Genomic DNA, 19,168 nt, shown 5'->3' with positions numbered 1-19,168 from the left:
CAGCTGTGAGTACAAATTTTGAAAGTTTGGTTTCAATTATAAATTTTTAAATGTAGGAAGATAAAATATTGAGAACAATGAGATAGTGTAGTGCAGTAGTTGTTAGCATATGCTCTGTAGTCTAACCGCTAGGAAGTGGATCCTGGCTCCATTCCTCCTTTTTCTATGTTATAATTAATGAACAACAGGTTGCTTTTCCTCAATCTCTTCACAGGACAGGGGCAAAGAATAAATACACCACAATGCCTGGCACACAATAAGAGCTCAATAAATGTTAGCTAACATGCACCGCTTTAGAAATAATGTTAACAGAACTTAAAATTTTTATTCCACTGGATCTATTAAAAGGATATTTAATGAAGAGATATCTAATTTTGCACACATGGAATGTACACATGTCTAGACAGGAGTATAAAGCATTGAATTGTATCTCCAACACATTTTATATTTGGGTCTATGAAACCACTAATCTCTATTGCCATTACTGTTGGAATTATATACATTAAGAAATACACATCTATAGTTCACATAAACACAAGCCAGATAGCCACAGAACTTAGGAACAAGATGACCTTTTGAAAATAAACTTATAAAATATTAACAAAATAATGAATTACATGAGAATTATCCCCCCACTTCAAGATATTTCAGAAAAGTTACTCAATTAAAAACTATTTGTAGAAATTTAATTTTCACATTTATTTGGACAATTAGAGTACGGAATCAATAAGAAATAATCTCTTTATCATTCTGAACTGATTATATTCTAGACCAAAGTCTGGAAATTTAATGTTTAATGTTATGCTTAATGTTGAACTAGAATTAGTATTTTATGAAAAATTATTTAAAAGCAATGTACATAGGGAAATTAACTTTACCAAAATTTACTTTATAAATAACCTTTTGGTTATGTAATTAGCTTCTTTGAATGGTACAAAATGTTAAACATCTACTTTAAAAAATTAAGACTAAATTTAACATACACATAAATGCACACACCACCCCAGCAGCAGCAAATTAATGGCTAGAGTGGATGAACTGGAGTGGATACTTCCCCATAGCTCTGACACATGAATTGTCACTTGAGATACCTGATGGGAAATTTACTGCTCCTAACAGGATGGTATAGTGGGGTCAAAAATGGTTACCCAGTGAGGTGCTGGTGGCTCATGCATATAAACCTAGCTAGCTACATGGGAGGCTCAGATCAGGAGAAGAGCGGTTTGAGGCCAGCCTGGGCAAAAAGTTCACAAGACCCCATCTCAACCAATAGCTGGGCATAGTAGCAGTGCCTGTCATCCCAAGATACGTGGGAAGCTGAGACAAGAAGGATCGAGGTTCCAGGCCAGTATGGCCAAAAATGTCTGCGAGATGCCATCTCAGAAGAAAACATACTGAGCGGGTGGTATGCCACCTTGGCATCCCAGCAACAGGGGAAAGCATAAAAAATTTGAGGATTGCAGTCCAGTCTGACCTGGGTGAAAACCAAGACCCTACCTCCAAAATAACCAGAGCAGAAAGGGCTCAAGGCACAGCTGAAACAGAAAAGTACCTGTCTAGCAAGCATAAAGCCTCAAGTTCAACCCTAGTACTGCCAATAAATAATTAATAAATGAATTAAATATAATTATGTAAAATTTAAAAAGATGGGTCATTGAGAAGAACTTTAATAGCTTCTTATTCTCACATACTTAAACCAAGAACTTTACAAGAAGCAGCTTCCAAAACCTGCTATTCTAGAAGAGAGGATTGACTGCATTTAGAACCCAATACAGTGATGTCTACAGACATCAGAGATGTCTATTTAGAAAACAAAAGGGAACAAAGTTTAGTGTCTCATTTTTAGTAATAAGAATCAATGTTAACAACACCTCTCAAGAATGTTTGGCAATATATTTGTGTTGTATCTGTGTTTTTTTACAGTCATTAATATATTGCTTTACAGTTTACAAAGAGCTTTTCTGTTTGTCACCTAAGAATGTAAACTTACAAGGTCAGAGAGAGATCCTGCTCTACACTAGTTAAATGTATCTGGCTGGCATCAAAAAATTTAATATGGTTTTTATACTGGAGTAGACAACAAACTTCTTGGAAAATTTTGTTTCTTGTAAAGCTATATCAAAAACAACAAATGAAGTGTCTAGCTCTTAAGAGGAAGCAGTAAGTAATGAATAAATAAGTAAATGAAAAAAAAACAGGAAAGTTGAACATCTGTTTATTACTAAGTAAGGCAGAAACGTGTAGACTGATATACAAAGGTGATTGAAAGAGGCAAACATACCTTAAGTCCAGATTTTATGAATACTACAAGGATCTGTAACCCAAGGAAGCCCCACCCTAAATATCTGGGATCTCTCATTCAGTCTCTTTATCAAAATTTCTGGTACTGGTAAAAAGGGTTAAAATACTATGATCATACAAAGAATTTAAAAAGAAGGTGTTAGGTTTAGGTTCCTCTAAAACCTTTTAATTTTAAAATTATATATGACTCAACATAACAGCCAATAAATCACTTACTTGTAGTTTTTTCTTCTCTCTCTGAAGAGTCTGATAAGATGTAACAAGCTAAAATAAAATCACAATATTAGTCATTTCTCAATAAATGGAATTATTCTAAATTCTGCTAAAATATCTCATTGTAAAAGTCAAAAATACGTTAGAGATACCTTTTGTAGACAATTCAACAGAATTCAATGCATAATGGTTAAAAGTACGTAACACAGGAATTATTTATAAACAGTACAATAGAACTTGCCATGACACTAAATCTCTATATTACTTCATTTTATTATACTTGTTCCTCTTTAGATTTCAGTACTTAATTCATAGGTGAGTATTAGTCCCAACCTGGCAAAAGGTAGGAGGCTACCCAAACTGTTACGATAGACTACATTAGCAATAGCCTCACCTGGGACTTTGCTAGAAACAGAAATTCGGGGGCCCCACCCCAAACTAACTCAATGAGAGTTGAGGAAGAAAGGAGCTCTCCAACTTTTTTTTTTTTTTAAATTCCCACTTTGGCCATAATACATCATATAACTGAGGCCTGAATGTTCTTCCGGTTGTAGGATCTGTGACTTGGTTTTGCAAAAATCTAAGGAAAGAAATTCGTAAGAAACAAGTGGAAACTGGTAGTTCAAGTCTTAAACAGATATTTAACCTAACTAGGATACTTAAGCATTCTAGCACAACTTGATGAAATTAGAGATTAACAGTCATTTTTAAACCTGTAAATTATAAGCATTATATATGTGAATATGGGTTATTGGAATCCTACATTAGAAGTACTGTTGGTCTCTGAAGAGTATGGCTGCAGATTTAGGGGAAGCACCCTTGTTTATGAAGTTTGCCATTTTCCCTGGAAGGCTGCTGTATTCCCTAAATGCCTTTACTAATATCTTGAATCAAGAGGCAGGTAGCAATAGAAAGTAAGTCTAGTAACAGGCCTATGAATATGAAAAGCAAAATTCTGCTTGAGACCAGAACTCTCTCTTTCTTACTACTTCAAGACCAGAAAGGACAATGGTACTCAAAAAAAGAGGTGGGGTGGGGAGGAAGAATAATCCCAGAATCACTTTTTCATCCTAGTTACCTACAGTGGTGAGGAAAAGTAGAGACAAAGGGTATGGGCATTTAAAAGTAGAGTCAGGGTAGTAAAAAAAACACAGAAGATTTAAAATCAAATTCAGATTCTGCCAATTGCTCACTTGCTTAAACAAGTTACTTATTAATCTCTATGAATCTCCAATCCATTTTCTACAAAATAGAGCTAATTAAATCTACTTCATAGGGCAAGTACAAAATTAATTGACACTATAAATATAAAATATATATTATTTAGCAATACTTAAATACTAATTATATTATTGCCCCAGCTTCAACCTTAAAGCTGTGGGTAAATTACTGAAAGTAACAAATACAAACAAACAGATTCATGACCATTATTATTAATCTTGAAAGAAAAAACAGAGTAAAGTGAATTTAAAGGAAAAAGTTGCCTGATTCTATAGGATCCTCATGAGATACATGGGTTTAATGCCATGTTAAATCTCTGAGTTCTAATCAGCCTTTAGATTTTAGCCTGGTAATCCTTTCCATTTCAGCACTTCATAGTTTCAATAGATATTCAGTACCTTTTTATCAAGGTTTTTGTTTTTGTTTTAACTGCATTATAGCCATACTTGAAAAAAGAAGTTGGTTAACTTTATATTCTAACACTGAACTTTATTATTCATTAGTTAAAATTAACTGTGATGCCAACTTAGAAACAATGATACAATAGAATATTGCACATTAAGACAAACAAAAAAGCCACGGACAACCTATTCCACAAAGACTTTCCTAAGGAAGATTTTTTCTTCCTAAGGAAGATAGAAAGGGAAATCAAGGGAGGCAACCAATATAATTTTAGTCTGAAAGGAAGGTACCTTCCTTTCAGGACCACAAAATGGAATGGAAACAATTATACTAAACAGGGTGTGTCATCCTCAAGGGCTTAAGAGTTAAAAGATTCATTTTAGGCAAAAGTTTAAATGTGGGAACAATTAGAATAAACCAAATCTTCAAGATGATCCTACTACCTAAAACATAATTGTAGTCAGCAATAATGGGGATTTGGTTGGCAGAAGAGTCAAGGGCTTAAGAGTTAAAAGATTCATTTTAGGCAAAAGTTTAAATGTGGGAACAATTAGAATAAACCAAATCTTCAAGATGATCCTACTACCTAAAACATAATTGTAGTCAGCAATAATGGGGATTTGGTTGGCAGAAGAGGTCCCTTTTTGAGCTACTCAGAGATGAATAAGGAAGGAAAGAGGATGACCTGAGTCTTGGGTGTCCACATGACCCAGGCTAGGAAAGCTAAGAGACACAATGTGCGAAGCAAAAGGCTACAGACAATAGTCTTCTCCAAAACTGTTACCATGAGTCTTGCCAAAGGACTTCTGTGTCAAGGAAACCTTCTAACTACATATTGTGACAGATGACCTACAATTAGTAATCAGAGTATCTTTGGGAATCAATGGTTTAGGTAATTGTTTTACAGTAGTAAAAAAAATACATTAATATGAATCAGAGAACAAGTCAGTAAAAGAAAATAGTGTATGAGCAAACAGGTCATGCTCCTACCTCAGAATATTTTCCTCTAAATGTATTTAAGCTTCGCTCTATCCTTTGCAACCGATGAATCAACTGTTCTTTGTTGAGACTGTCTGAATTCCCTAGTAAGTCTTCAGCTTCACTTTCCATATCAGAGAAGGGATCAAAGGTGGCAGAACAGTCCAAATCAAGTTGGTTCAGGGACTCTCTGGAAGACGTTCGTACCAAAGACTCTTTAGAAGATCGCAATAGAGATTCCTTTACCGGACTTCGAAACAAAGACTCCATGGAAGGCACCCGGAGCTGGAGCTTCTGGGCAAAAGTCTGAAGGTCACCTGACTGCAACCAAAACCCAAAGGAATATGTGGGTTAAAATACACACATTTAGACTTCCATTAACCCCTATCATCCAGTAGTAATCTGTTAAAAGCTCTAACAAATTCAATTTATATCCTTGGCATTTTTAATAAAACATTGTTTTCTGAAAAGCAAAAGACATTTGGTAACTTTTGAGAAAGCTCTGGACCTGGAGTTAGATAACTAGGCCCTATGTCTATCACCTAGCAGCAGAACGACCTTCACTAAGTCACTTTCTTCAGTTTGTAATAATAAAGAAAAAGGAAGCTATGCTTTCCCAGCTAACCCCACAGATGTGTTGCAAGGATTCATATGTCAGATCCTTGAAGGCAGTAACTATCTGTATACACCATCTGCACCATCCATCGGTGAACACCTTATCTGGACAGTCTTTAGAGACAGTGGGTCCTGATCATTCTTTTCAAAAAAAAAAAATTGGAAATGGGGCCAGGAAAGAATAAATTGAAATAAGCCCATCTTGTTTTAAAAATGGAATGTGAGGTGAAATTGCCTAGTGACATACAACTTGGCCCTAATTACCATTCTGTGTATTGAGAATAAAAATAAGCATTAACAAACCATGCAGGGAGTTGACTGCCTCTGCATAGCCAGTAAATCTGATGTTAGAAATATTGACAAGTAAGAACTGTTCTCTTAATTTGAACAATCATAATGAAAAATAATATAACATAATTCAACTGTTTTAAGCGGCATTATTCTGTTCAGATCACAGCAGTCAATATTTAAGAGCTGTTTCCTAGGAACTCATTCTCATTAATTAATGCAATAGGGTCACCTGGAAATCATAACGATGCTAAGAATGAAGCTGGGCATGGTGGTTCTTGCCTGTAATTCCATAAAAAGGCTGAGGCAGGAAGACCACTAGTTCAAGGTCAATCTGGCTACACAGCAAGATTTTGTTATAAAATAAAATGCTAGAAGAGATGCTCAGTGGAAGTTGAGAACATGTAGGTAAAAACTATAGGCAAACAAAAGTATTCTCTTTTAATATATAATTTTTTAAAAATCAAAACAAATGTGTTAGTGATTTGAGAGATTTAATTATAGTATTAGGGAAGGTGGGAGTAAGTAAGAGGGGATAACATGCCACAGCCCCTTCAAATGAACATAGGTTGTTTATAATAAAAACTAAAAGCAACCTAAATGTTAATCACTAAAGGACACATTAGGTATGGTATATGGAAAGAGTTGAAAGTATATTATTCAATGAAAAAAAAATCAGGTTATAGAACATTTTGCATATATTGTGAGCTTATTTTGACCTTAATTACATATACTTTCAATTTATATGCATATGTTCGCAAGAATTCTTAGAAGTTGTGAAAGACAGACACCAAAGGTTAACAGTGTCTCTGAGCGGTAGTATTTAGGACAGATTTCTTTCACAAATGTGCAAGTTTTACATTCATAATGTGGGGAGGGCCTAATGGAAGAGAAGAAAACCTTCATGCTCAAAATCTTTAAGAATTCCTTTATTGATAATACCATTACCAGTAACTTCTGACCCATGTGAAAAAAATGCATTTTGGTTCTTATCAGACAATCTTATAAAATATCCTAAAACTAATAGGTGAAGCAAGTTTGAGAGCGTTAGAAATAGTTGGTGTTTTGGAGTCAGCAAAAAGCTAATGAGCAATGTCAAAGATCTATATTTGCAGATCCTAATAAGCTTAACTGCTACATCTCCTATTCCAGGGAGTAACTTTCTTCTTTCCTTTCTTCCTCCCTTCCTGCCTTTTCTTTTCTTTTTCTGTTTTTGGGATCAAACCCAGGGCCACATACATGTTAGGCGTATTCTACCACTGAGATACACCCTGAGCTCCAGGAATAACTTTTTTGGTGGGGGGGCAGTACTGGGGTTTAAACTCAGGACCTCACATTTGCTAGGCAGGTGCTCTACCACTTGAGTCACTCTGCCAGCCCCAATAATGTTTTGATATAGTGATTCACTCAATAGTATATAATGCCAGGCTATGAAAGTTCAAATTCCAACTCTAGCACTGTTCTATATGGCCTTGAGCAAGTTACTTAATAATTAACCTTGTTACTCCTGTTTCCTCCTCTGTAAAATAAGAATATAAGGACAGTAAAAATTATAAAAATGGTACCATCCATCTTGTGTGACTGCTATAAAGTAATACATATAAAGTGCTTACAATGTGGCAAATGCTGAATAAACAATAACAAAATGCTCAATAAATAAACATTAACAATAAAACAATAACTATCATTATGGAGAAAAGAGACGAAAAGAGACACTGCTTCAAACTGCAAACAAACTTACAAATTAAGAGTATCATCTGAGCTATGGATGTAGCTCCATGGTAGAGTAGTTGACTAGCATATGTGAAGCCCTGAGCTTTACTGTCATCCATATTGAGGTAGCAGATTCTTCTGGCTATAAGAGTCTGGGTATGAGGCCAAACTCAGCTCTACCATTTACCAGCTATGTACCTTTAATTAATTTACTTAACTTACAGTGCCTCTGTTTTTACCAATGTAAAATGAAGATGATAACAGCATTCCATTCAAAGTAGTTATGAAGAGTAATAAATTAAAACATGTTAAATATTTAAAATCATGACTAGCTTGAGGTAAATTCTCAATAACTAGTACTATCACCTGACATCCAATCTTCCCCTTTTGCCTTTCTACCACATTCTGGTTTTGTTGAGGGTAACTATACAATCAGGTAAAAATATTTACCTTCTCAGAACAAAGTAAAATCACAATGAGGTACTATCCCACATCTACCAGAATGGCTAAAATTAAAACTATGGAAAGTACACAGTGTTGATGAGGATATAGAGCAATCACATTAAAGAACTGTCAGTTTTACTAAACACAAGCACCTTCTCTGAGCCAGCAGTTTAATTCCTAATTATATAGCAATAGAAATGTATAAACATGGTCAACAAGAGATACAATTCAAAATAACCCCAAACTTAAAACTACTATTGAGTCTTTCAATAGAATGGATTAAAAATACAAAACAAAACTGTAGTTTTGTTCACCAATGGAATTCTGCACAGCAATAGAATGACTTAAAACGACAAGCAACAATACAGATAAAACTCATAGAGTACTGAGCAAAAGAAGGCAGACACATAAAGCTTCACATTCCATTCACATAAAGGTCAAAAAATGGCAAAATTCACCTGTGTTGTTATAAGTCCAATAGTGGTTGCCCTTGGGAAAAAGAGGAAGGACTGAAAGGAAACAAAAGGGCTTTTGGGGTATTAGCAATTTTTGTTTCTAGGTTTTGGGTGCTGGGTGTGTTTGTGTGATGAATATTCTGCATATTAAATTGTTGTAGTTACATTTCAGTGAGTATATTTTCATTAGCTTTTTCCACATTCTTTCAGATAAGAATGGGCCATCTCTAAATTTGATAATATATAACAGAAAACCTATAAGATGGAATCTTTTGGTTTAGCTATTGTTTTCCTAATAAGATACAATGTACCTTTTGTCCTTTCTTTCACCTGTCCTACTGCCTAGAACAGAGATGTAATTCTTGGACACCAACTTGTTTTTGTGAAAGGGAAAAGCAAGGCTAGGGAAGTTAAGAGGAGTGGGGGCAAGAAGCTAAAAAAGAGTGCTTTTGAAATGAGCCTTCATCAGTAAAATGGGATTGACAACAGCATTTCCCTCGTAGGACTGTTGTAAGGCTTCGATAGGTGAAAAGTCAATTTGGCTGTCTCCATAATCTTTTACAAATATAAAGTCAAGATTTCAACATTTTTGAAGTTCTTACTTCATTAACTTAAAATGAGGAATAATAAAATCTTGCATTCATTTAAAACATTTTTCCAAGAAACTACGAACAATGTATATTTACCATATGTATTATATCAAATTTTTGAACATCAATAGAATTGAATGTGAATAATTAACAGATTGGCCAACACTTTGAAGAGGTCTCTTATTTCTTAAAATAATAGTAACACACCTGAGGAGTGGATGGTTCATTTCTATTAACACTCTCTGAAGATTTCGAAGCATGGGTAGATGCATTCTAAGAAAAAAAAAGAAACATCATAAAGAAAAGGAACAGGAAAGTAAAGTTTTAAAACTGTTAAAAACAATGTCTAAGTACCAAGACCTATCAGATACTTGTGCCTATTAAACAAAATTAGTCATTGTTCATTTATTAGAATGTTTTCATGCAAGGAAAACTAGTATGGTAAATATTTTAGAACATTCATTTTGCTATAATGTGTGAAATTAAATAGCAAACGTTAGTACATAGCAAAATTTACTTCAAGCTGATTATCTTTTCCCACTCAGTTTTTACACCATGACAGAAAAAAACAGGAATTTAATTAGCAAAACTCATTCACATAGAAAACTATTCAGAAAAAGAAGTAATATCAATTGTTCCCTGCAATAATATCATATTCAAATTAAAATTATCTGGATTAAGTTATGAAAAATATTTTGAAATACTTAAAGTCATCAATCTAAATGAAACTATTGCAACCATTTTCAGAAAAAGTTCTAGTTCAAAATCTCTTCTTTCATATTAAAAGCTTTTTGTTTTGTTCTGTTGATAAGGCAAATGCTCCAAGGTAAGAAATGTTCTGAATACATCATACCACAGATTTCATAGATGTTGTCATTCTTTTAGATCCAAAGTTCTATACTGTGTTCATAATATACTGTCTTAACTATAATTTATAACTATAGAAGTAGTTCATGATGAAATAACTTCCGTTTTAACAACAGCATTCCAGCAAATACAGCACCAGCTGCTATGTTTCAATAACTTGATAGTTACTTAAATTTCTACCTACTTGTACCTACTTGTACAGCTAACCAAGAAAAGTCAAATATCAGACCTAACTTGTCTTAAATATAAATGTAAATGGTGCTCAGCTTGACAAAAGTGTCCTCAAATTTTTTAACACGACTTAGGTATTTAATAGGAAGAAATTAATTTTAGATGAGGTAAATGTATTGTGGTTATATATTTTAGTCTTTACCTTTCAAATATATACCAAAAAATTTCAAACCAGAATAGGATTACTTTGAATTTATTTGTCTTGTTTGTTTTGGTTTTTAGAGATGGGGGTCTCTGCTATGCTGCCCAGTTGGTTTTGAACACCTGAGCTAGTGATCCTCCCACCTTAGCCTTCAGAGTAGAGTACTAGAATTGCACACATGCATCACCATGCCTGATTAAGGATTTAACTTGCTTCAAATACCTAAAGTGGGAAGGTAACAAGTATGAGGAGGGTAGTAGTGGTAGGGAAATGTAAGAGTGAGTGTTATACATAAAACAAATGACCATGAGTTATTTATTGTTGACACTAGGTAATGGATATGGGGTTGGGAGAAGATTCAAATATCACTATTACTATTTCCACTTTTGTAATGTACATGAATTTTCCTTAATAAACAAAACTTTTTAATAGCGTTCTCTTCTCTCTATAAAGAAAAATTATCAAACTTTATCAGTCTAAGGCATTTTCTCAAAGTTACATAGGTAAGAAAGGTTGGGACAACACAGGAATTAACTCTTCTTGTTCTGTGCCATTTCAAAGAATTACAAGGTGGTATAGATGGCATATATTTTGTAGTATCATGATTAATACTTTCTAGCCCTACAAATGTATTACACTTCATACTATAAACTATAAGACATACTATACAGAGGCTGACAATTCTCTTGGTCAGTCAGTATTATTGAAGAACAATGGTTAAATTATGAACAAAGGAAATGAATGGGCTCTGTAAAATATGTTAGGAGAAAGTGCTCCCAGCACTGACCTTGCTCTCCCAGCCTCCACCACCCCATCCTTTGTCTCTGTCTACCTACTCCTCCCTGGGCTTACTGGGACCCTGCCTCCCATGAAAAACTTGTAACATGGTATCTTAAGACTTAAGTTATTCCAACTAGTTTGCCAGGCTTCTCAGTCTAAAGTAACTTTAAATCAGCTGCTTTACAAAAAGCAATTACAAGTGGCTGCCATGCTCACACCCTAACTCTGCCCCTACAAGGGGAGGAGGGAAAGCAAACAGACATATTCATGCACAGGGATGCTGGCTCCTGGACACAGTAAAAACACCGGGCATAGCTAAGAAAACCCATAGAGAGGACCCAGCACATCCTGGGCCGCCAGCCACACATGGTGATGTCTGCGGCCTGCCGCCACTTCCCCTAGATAACACACGCAGAGTACACAGGAAGCGGGGGGGGGAGGGGCGACAGTCTGCAGGATCAGGCCTAGGCAGACAGGCTCACTTGTCCTGGGTGTGTGTGGAGGGCTTGGTGCCTTGCACAGGCCCTGCTCCTAGCCCCACCTTACACCTGGCACCAGATCAGTCCTTTTAAGCCAATTCTTAACTCAAGGTTATAGTCCCAGAAGTACCACATTACTTTGGTCTCTAAACTTCCCATTTAAAATTTTCTGTACTTTCAGCCTCAACATAAATGTTTCCCTCCAAATAGTAACACTAGTTGTCCCGTATGGTACTGTTATTGGCCTGGGATGACCTCTGAATGCCCTTCTCTAGCTTAACAGCTGATTTATTCCTTTGTTAAAAAGGTAGCCTTTATTAAAGAGGCTGCCTGCTGTTAGCTAAAAGACAGGATCCTAGCATTTTGTTCTTTCTAGATGGGATCTGCACCTTCCAGTCTTCTGGCTTGTAGATGTTAAAAATTTTGTACTGAGGCCTGGCCCTCAGTATGCCTTGGGTGACCAAGAGAAGTGGCCTTCACAGGGTTCCTTAAATTATAATACCATACTCCAATTAGACCATTTCTATAAAAGGGAAAAAAGTAAACTGAGGTCCCCGTACAAATTTTCTTTCATTTCAGATTGGCTCCACAATTACTATTTAGATACTCAAGCGCTGGCCATTCTTTGTAAGCCACAGGATAAGCATCAAAAGGAGGACCAGAAAAGTCCCTTATCAATGACAAGGCCCACTCCTACTGCTCCACCCTCTACCCTACCTTCTAAGCCACCCCAATTTTCTTTTTTTTCTTTTATTATTCATATGTGCATATAAGGCTTGGTTCATTTCTCCCCCCTGCCCCCACCCCCTCCCTTACCACCCACTCCACCCCCTCCCTCTCCCCCCCCCTCAATACCCAGCAGAAACTATTTTGCCCTTATTTCTAGTTTTGTTGTAGAGAGAGTACAAGCAATAACAGGAAGGGACAAGGGCTTTTGCTGGTTGAGATAAGGATAGCTATACAGGGTATTGACTCACATTGATTTCCTGTGCGTGGGTGTTACCTTCTAGGTTAATTCTTTTTGATCTAACCTTTTCTCTAGTACCTGTTCCCCTTTTCCTATTGGCCTCAGTTGCATTCAAGGTATCTGCTTTAGTTTCTCTGCGTTAAGGGCAACAAATGCTAGCTAATTTTTTAGGTGTCTTACCTATCCTCACCCCTCCCTTGTGTGCTCTCGATTTTATCATGTGCTCATAGTCCAATCCCCTTGTTGTGTTTGCCCTTGATCTAATGTCCACATATGAGGGAGAACACACGATTTTTGGTCTTTTGGGCCAGGCTAACCTCACTCAGAATGATGTTCTCCAATTCCATCCATTTACCATGGCTGCATAAAATTCCACTGTGTATAGATACCACATTTTCTTAATCCATTCACCACCCCAATTTTCAAAACGTTCTAATGGGTGCTTCCCCCTTCAACAGAAAATGGTAAAAAGAGGGCAAATCTTCCGTCCCCTTCCAGCTCTAAGCAAAATTTAAAAACATCTAAACGACTATACTAATGCCCAGACAAATACATCCAAGCCTTTATCTCTGTGATCTAAACCTATCAATTGACATGAAAGGATTTTATGCTTCTATTAGACCAGATTCTTGTCTCATTAGAAAAACAATGGGTTCTGGCCCAGGCCACTCAGGTTGAAAAAGATTATCATTTACAATAAGCCCCATTTCCCATGGCATCTGGAAATGTGGAAATAAATGTGCCTACCTATAGGGGCACAGGCAGTCCCCTTGACAGATCCACACTAAAAGGGGCTGATGATATGGCTCAAGCAGTAGAGTGCCACTTTTCAGGCATAAAGCCCTGAGTTTAAATCCAGTACAGCCAAAAAAAAAAAAAAAACATATCTGGGGCTGAGAAAGTAGCTCAATGAAAAAATGTCTGCCCAGCATGCACAAAGCCCTGGGTTCAATTTCCCAACATTACTAAATCAAAAAAAAAAAATGATGAGGAGGATAAATGGCATTAATGTCACTTCAGCCACCTCATAGTGGAAGAAAGTAGTTTAACCTAGACCAGATCCCTCATTCTTCAAATGAAGAAACTGAGGCCCAAAACAGTTCAGAGACCTGCTCTCCAGAGTGTCAGGTGTCAAGGTAAAATAACAACTTTGCTTTACAGCAACACCCTAAAGAAAATCCCTTTACCTTTCTACAACATCTTAAGGATGCTATCAGAAAGCATAATAGGGTGGACCCAGTGTCACAGGTGAGAGAGGTTCTTCTCAGAGATAAATTTCTAACAGTCAGCCCCTGATATTTGTAGAAAACTCTGTCTGTGGCTGAAGGAGAAAAGTCACTGGATCAACTAACAACTAGCCATGTCTGTATATTATAACCGGGACATTAATAACAGAGAGAAAGATAAGAGACATGACCTCATTGCTGCCCCCACCTGACCTTGGCCTGCATCCTGAACTTGCTACCATGTTGGGCAGGAGGGGCACTTCTGCAGAGGATGCTCCAAAGGGGGGACAGCCCGGGAGACAGCCCCACCCCCAAGCTGGACCCTGCCCTCTCTACGAAGGTAACCACTGGAGGTCTAAGTGTCCCTGTCTCCAGGTGGAAGGTGAGGTGCCACCTCCTATGGATTGATGGGTCCTGGCCCCCTGTCCATGCTCCACTTCTTGGCATGGATGTTGAGGAGCCTTATGGTAGCCATTATGGCAGAAAAACAAAAGATCATTTTCCAGCTAGACAGTGGAGCTCATTTCTCTGTTTTACCTCTCTCTCCAGGTCCCTGGTTCAATGACAAAAGTTATCGTTCAGGGCAAATCTGGCCAGCCCCTAGAGCACTAGTTTACCCGGCCTCCGGCCTGCTCTTGGGGGGACCTCTTCTTCTGTCACTTTCCTCATAATACCTAAAATGCCAATGTCCCTGCTGGAACAAGATTTACTATTTCAACTAAAAACTCAAATTCTCCTCCCCCTCCAGGCAGCTACTTCTGCTGCCCCTCCTTCAGGAACAAATAGATTTCACAATGTGGACTGATGAGACAAGTGTAGGGTGAGACTGGACGGCCCTCTCTATTCAAATAAAACTCAAAAATCCCTCACAATTTCCACACCAAAAACAATACCCCTTCAAGCCCCTCTGTGGAACAATAAGGCTTTATGCCTATCATAAATTCCTTAAAAAAACACGGGCTACTAATTAGTTGCTCCAGCCCATATAATATATTTAAAATTTTTATAAAAGTTAATTTTAAAATACAAGTTACAAAGTAAACAACTGGAAAGGATACAGATAGGTAGTGAATGTATTTTTTGAGACATTAAAGGAAAAAGAAGTATTTTTAGATGAGAAAGGATTTTGTAAAGAAGGGTTTGTCCTAAAGATTGTTTTAAATAGGAGAGATAAAGATAAGACATCAAAGGGTTTCCTATGGTTATATAAAGGTCTGAGTAAGTTTTAAAAGTGTATAATAAAAAAAAGCTTCGATGTGGGATAAAGTTAAAGTTGAATACAGTCTACGAGATGCCTAAAACATTTTTAGGGTCATGTCAAACTAAAATCAAATTCTCTATGTCTATAAAAATAACAAGGTTATCTTAATATTGTTTGGCTCTGAGTAACATCTACAAAAAACCGTTACAGAAAAAGATTTTATCAAAGAAATTATTTGTGTTCTCTGCTGATCTTGTCAAGCTTTAATTACTACTCTATCACAGTTCATTTACATATTTGCTTATGTGTCTTAAATGACCACTTTGTAACAGTGTTATGTTATACTTTATCTAAATATGCTACAAACATTTACAAAGTTAAAAGTGTCAATTTATATAAAAAAATGAGCTAAAGCTCTTTTTTAACATTTAAATCCTGACAGCCCCTGCCTCCTACAGGTCATTTACCTAAGTGTGGCCTTAAAGGAACAGACTCACTCCCAGAGTCATGAGTGCATCAACCCAATCTTCCGTTTCCCTCTCCCCATACCATAAGACAGCTTACAACTTTCTTGGGAGTTACAGGATTTTCCAGAATTTAGATCCCTAGGTATGCAGTCCCTTAGCAGACACCTTTTGATGTTCCTCCTAATATTCCTATTTGGGTCTTAAATAATGTATGGCCACTCATTTCTCTTAGAAAACTTGCCTCCAACAGACTCTGCTCCTCTGGCTGACTATCTGCCTTACCTTAACGTTCTCAGGGAACTTCTCAGAAAGCATACAAACCAAATCCTGCCCCACCCTATAACAATTTCTGTTAAACCAGGAGATCTTGTTCTCCTAAAAGGATCTTCTACCCTCTCCATTGGGACTTCAGTGGATCAGCCCTCATCTGGTCATTCTCATGACATCCACTGCTGTCAAGCTCAATGGGATCCCCTAATGGTGGCACCTCTCAAGGAACAGTTAGAAAAATGGAGAAGAGAATTGGAGGACTCTTGAAATTGTCTAGGGAACAGCATTTCACAGTGGTTCTCCTGGCCAATGCCCATTCTAATGCCTATGTTTCTTGCTCTCCTATTCTTAAGCTTCCTCCCTTGTATCATACTGCATGTCTGCTATTGCTAATCAAAAGTTTAACCAGTTGTACCTCCAGGGATATCATCCTCTCCAAAACCATCCAGAGGACTGCTATGAAGGCCCCCACCAGGACACAGGAGCCTGAGGATCCTGCCCCATACAACGTCCCCCGCTAGCAGGAAGCAGCTAAAGAGAAGGATGCTTCACCCCAATTCTTGATCCTTAGCCCCTACCCTCATCATTAAAGAAAAATGGAAGAATGATGGAACAATAATGTCGCCAATTATAAATCATCGGCCATTTTATCCTCAGACCTCACTTGAGCAACTCCCAAGGACAGCCCCACCCTTAACAGAAATTTCCCCGCTCCCAGACAAGCTCCACCCAAGCTCCATCCCCATCAGGGACCCTTGCGCATGTGCCAACCTCTTCTCTTACCCTCCCTTTTTTATAAAAAGGTGAAAAGTTTGTTTTAAGTAAATGACTTAATACATGATTGTGGTCTGTACACGAAAGCTGCTGTACAATTTTTTTTGAAATATCATCCATCAAACATGTAGTTCACAAAATTTAAAAACTTCCCCCTTCATATATTTTTCAATTTATATACTATACTGTGCATCTAAATAAATATGACACCTAAGAAAGTATTACCCTAATACATGATATAAATTTAAATTAAGAATCTATAGAAGCAAACTTTGTGATATTGTGTATTGTACTTTCAATTCCTGCCAAGTAAATTACTGTTCTTTTAACTTTCACAGGCTCTTTCATGTATGTAGCTTCATCTGGCTCACCTGCAGGGCCAATGCATTCCCTATGCCTGTATTTTGTTCTAGGAAACCTTAATTCCTTTGTACCATAAATATATGTGACATCTTTATCCCCATGTTAAACTCTCAAAGGACAGGAACCCAGCATTTAACATTTGCCTTTCACTAAACACTTGTTAAATCTTGGTGTCTTACTTCCTTTGGAATCAGATCTCTGAAAGACATTCTCCTAGAGAGAAGCCTGAAGAACTATATTCAATATTCAAAGTCACTAATACCTTCTACTACCATAAATTCTTAGATACATGAAAACCTTTTTAAAGGTTTTAATTTAAAACATATACAAGATCCCTGACAAATCTGTCTTTAATTACATGTTTTCCCAATCTTTCTACAATCATTTTATTGACTGCTAGCACTAAAGATACAGCAATCTTTCAAATTTGAAATAAAAAGATGGCAGTTTTTAAGAAATTGAATTTAAGGAAAGTCAGCACTTGATAAACTTGATCCCCATTAATTTTCTTTTTATGATACAGGTTTCCTATTCCTATAGTATTCCTAGTTTCCTATTATCTCATGAGGAGAAAGAAGTTTTTATCAGAACCATTATAAAATTAAGATTATAGAAGACTTGAAGACATTTAGTCTACTGAAGTCTTTTTGTTTGTTCAGTACTAAGGACTGAACCCAGGACCTTGTGCATGCTTAGGCAAGCACTCTATAATTTGAGCCATGCCCCCAACCCTTTGTTTATATTTTATTTTTGAGATAGGGTCTCACTAGCTTTGCTCAAGTTGGCTTGAACTGGTGATCTTCCTGCATCTGCTCTCAAGTAGCTAGAATTATATGTGTGAACCACCACGCCCAGTTCTAAAGTGGGGGCTTAAAGCCCCCACTTTTATGTTCTGTACTTATGAGAGTGAGCAAACAAGAAGTTCCTTTGTCTTTTAAAGAGTTCCTATTACTACTACATATCATCCCAATTTTTAAAGTAAATTGCTAAATTCTTTCTAACTGGGACATTTGACTCAGTGACAAAATGGTTTTGAAAACAGTGAGGTGTTACATGTAGCCAAAGCCGAGGAGAAACCAGTTTTCCAGGTACCAGTTTCTTTCTTTTTTTTTTTTTTGGACTGAGGTTTGAACTCAGGGCTTCACAATTACAAAGCAGGTACTCTACCACTTGAGCCACACCTCCAATCCATTTTGCTCTGGTTATTTTGGGGATGCAGGTCTCTCAAAGTATTTCCCTGGGCTGGGCTCAAATCAAGATCTTCCACATCTAGACCTCCCAAGTAATTAGGATTACAGGCATGAGCCTAGCTCAGAGAATCTAGTTTCTAAGACATCACTTGAGATCCCATTTTCACTCTGAGCTGCTTTCTTCCCTAAAATCAAGTTCAGAATGAAATTAAAGACTGCTATTGACTATATGCCATACTAAGTCTCTACTGGCTAGCAGGCTTAAGTATATAAACATTCTACTTTTACCAGAGCTACCTGATAAGTTAAACTGAATTGCAATCCCTGCTTGGTTAGGTCCAATCTAATAGCAAAAGCTGTACTTACTGGGCAAACATTTCTAAATTTGAACTTGTTAAATTACAAATCTACCTGATACTTTATACTGGAAAATACTGTCCCAAGATGAAATTTTATACAAAGTTAAAAATTGTGTGAATTCATTTATTTAAAAAATGAAATATTTATTTCCTTTTAGATGTTTAATTCTCAGAAAACTGGCAGCTGCAAAATAAGTTTTGTTATCAGTAATTCCAAAATAACATAAAATCATGGTTATAGTAGAATCTGTACTTATCCAATGTTGTTAATTACAGATTTATACAACAATGCATTATTTTTCCTAAAAAAAGTCACATCTCAAAATATTCTTGGCTTCCTTCCAATAGTAAAATAGAGCTTTCTAGCAATGCATACATTTTTTTAGTTAATAAACAAGCATTCTTAATGGAGAACACTTAAAAGAGTTTAGACCAAGTGAACGTAGCCTTCATTATATTAACAAAGTGTGTTATTGTGTTGCTGATACAAAACTAGTAGGAAGCAAAACAGCCAACAGAACTAAGCAATTTGCTTTCTTAATGTTTTTAGAGCAGGATTAGCACAGGACACTAAAGAAGCTTTGAGAAATGGTAAGTGATAAGCGACATGAGATTTGCTTCTATGAGTGCCA

At 36.6% G+C, this 19,168-nt stretch overlaps 1 protein-coding gene across 2 annotated transcripts in view; it reads right to left on the bottom strand.

Moving 5' to 3' along the window:
• Golga4 (golgin A4) overlaps positions 1–19,168 on the bottom strand; it is a 143,110-nt gene that overhangs the window by 89,001 nt on the left and 34,941 nt on the right. For both annotated transcript variants that reach the window (XM_074060463.1, XM_074060464.1), the window contains exons 4-6: positions 9,428–9,493; positions 5,128–5,436; positions 2,518–2,565 (exon numbers count right to left, since the gene is read on the bottom strand). In XM_074060463.1, coding sequence (XP_073916564.1) covers positions 2,518–2,565; positions 5,128–5,436; positions 9,428–9,493 — 423 coding nt within the window. The remainder of the gene's footprint in view (positions 1–2,517; positions 2,566–5,127; positions 5,437–9,427; positions 9,494–19,168) is intronic.

Source organism: Castor canadensis, chromosome 17, assembly GCF_047511655.1.
Source record: "Castor canadensis chromosome 17, mCasCan1.hap1v2, whole genome shotgun sequence".
Classification (NCBI taxonomy): domain Eukaryota; kingdom Metazoa; phylum Chordata; class Mammalia; order Rodentia; family Castoridae; genus Castor; species Castor canadensis.
Note: the sequence above shows the minus strand (reverse complement) of the source record. Positions and strands in the feature narration are given on the sequence as shown.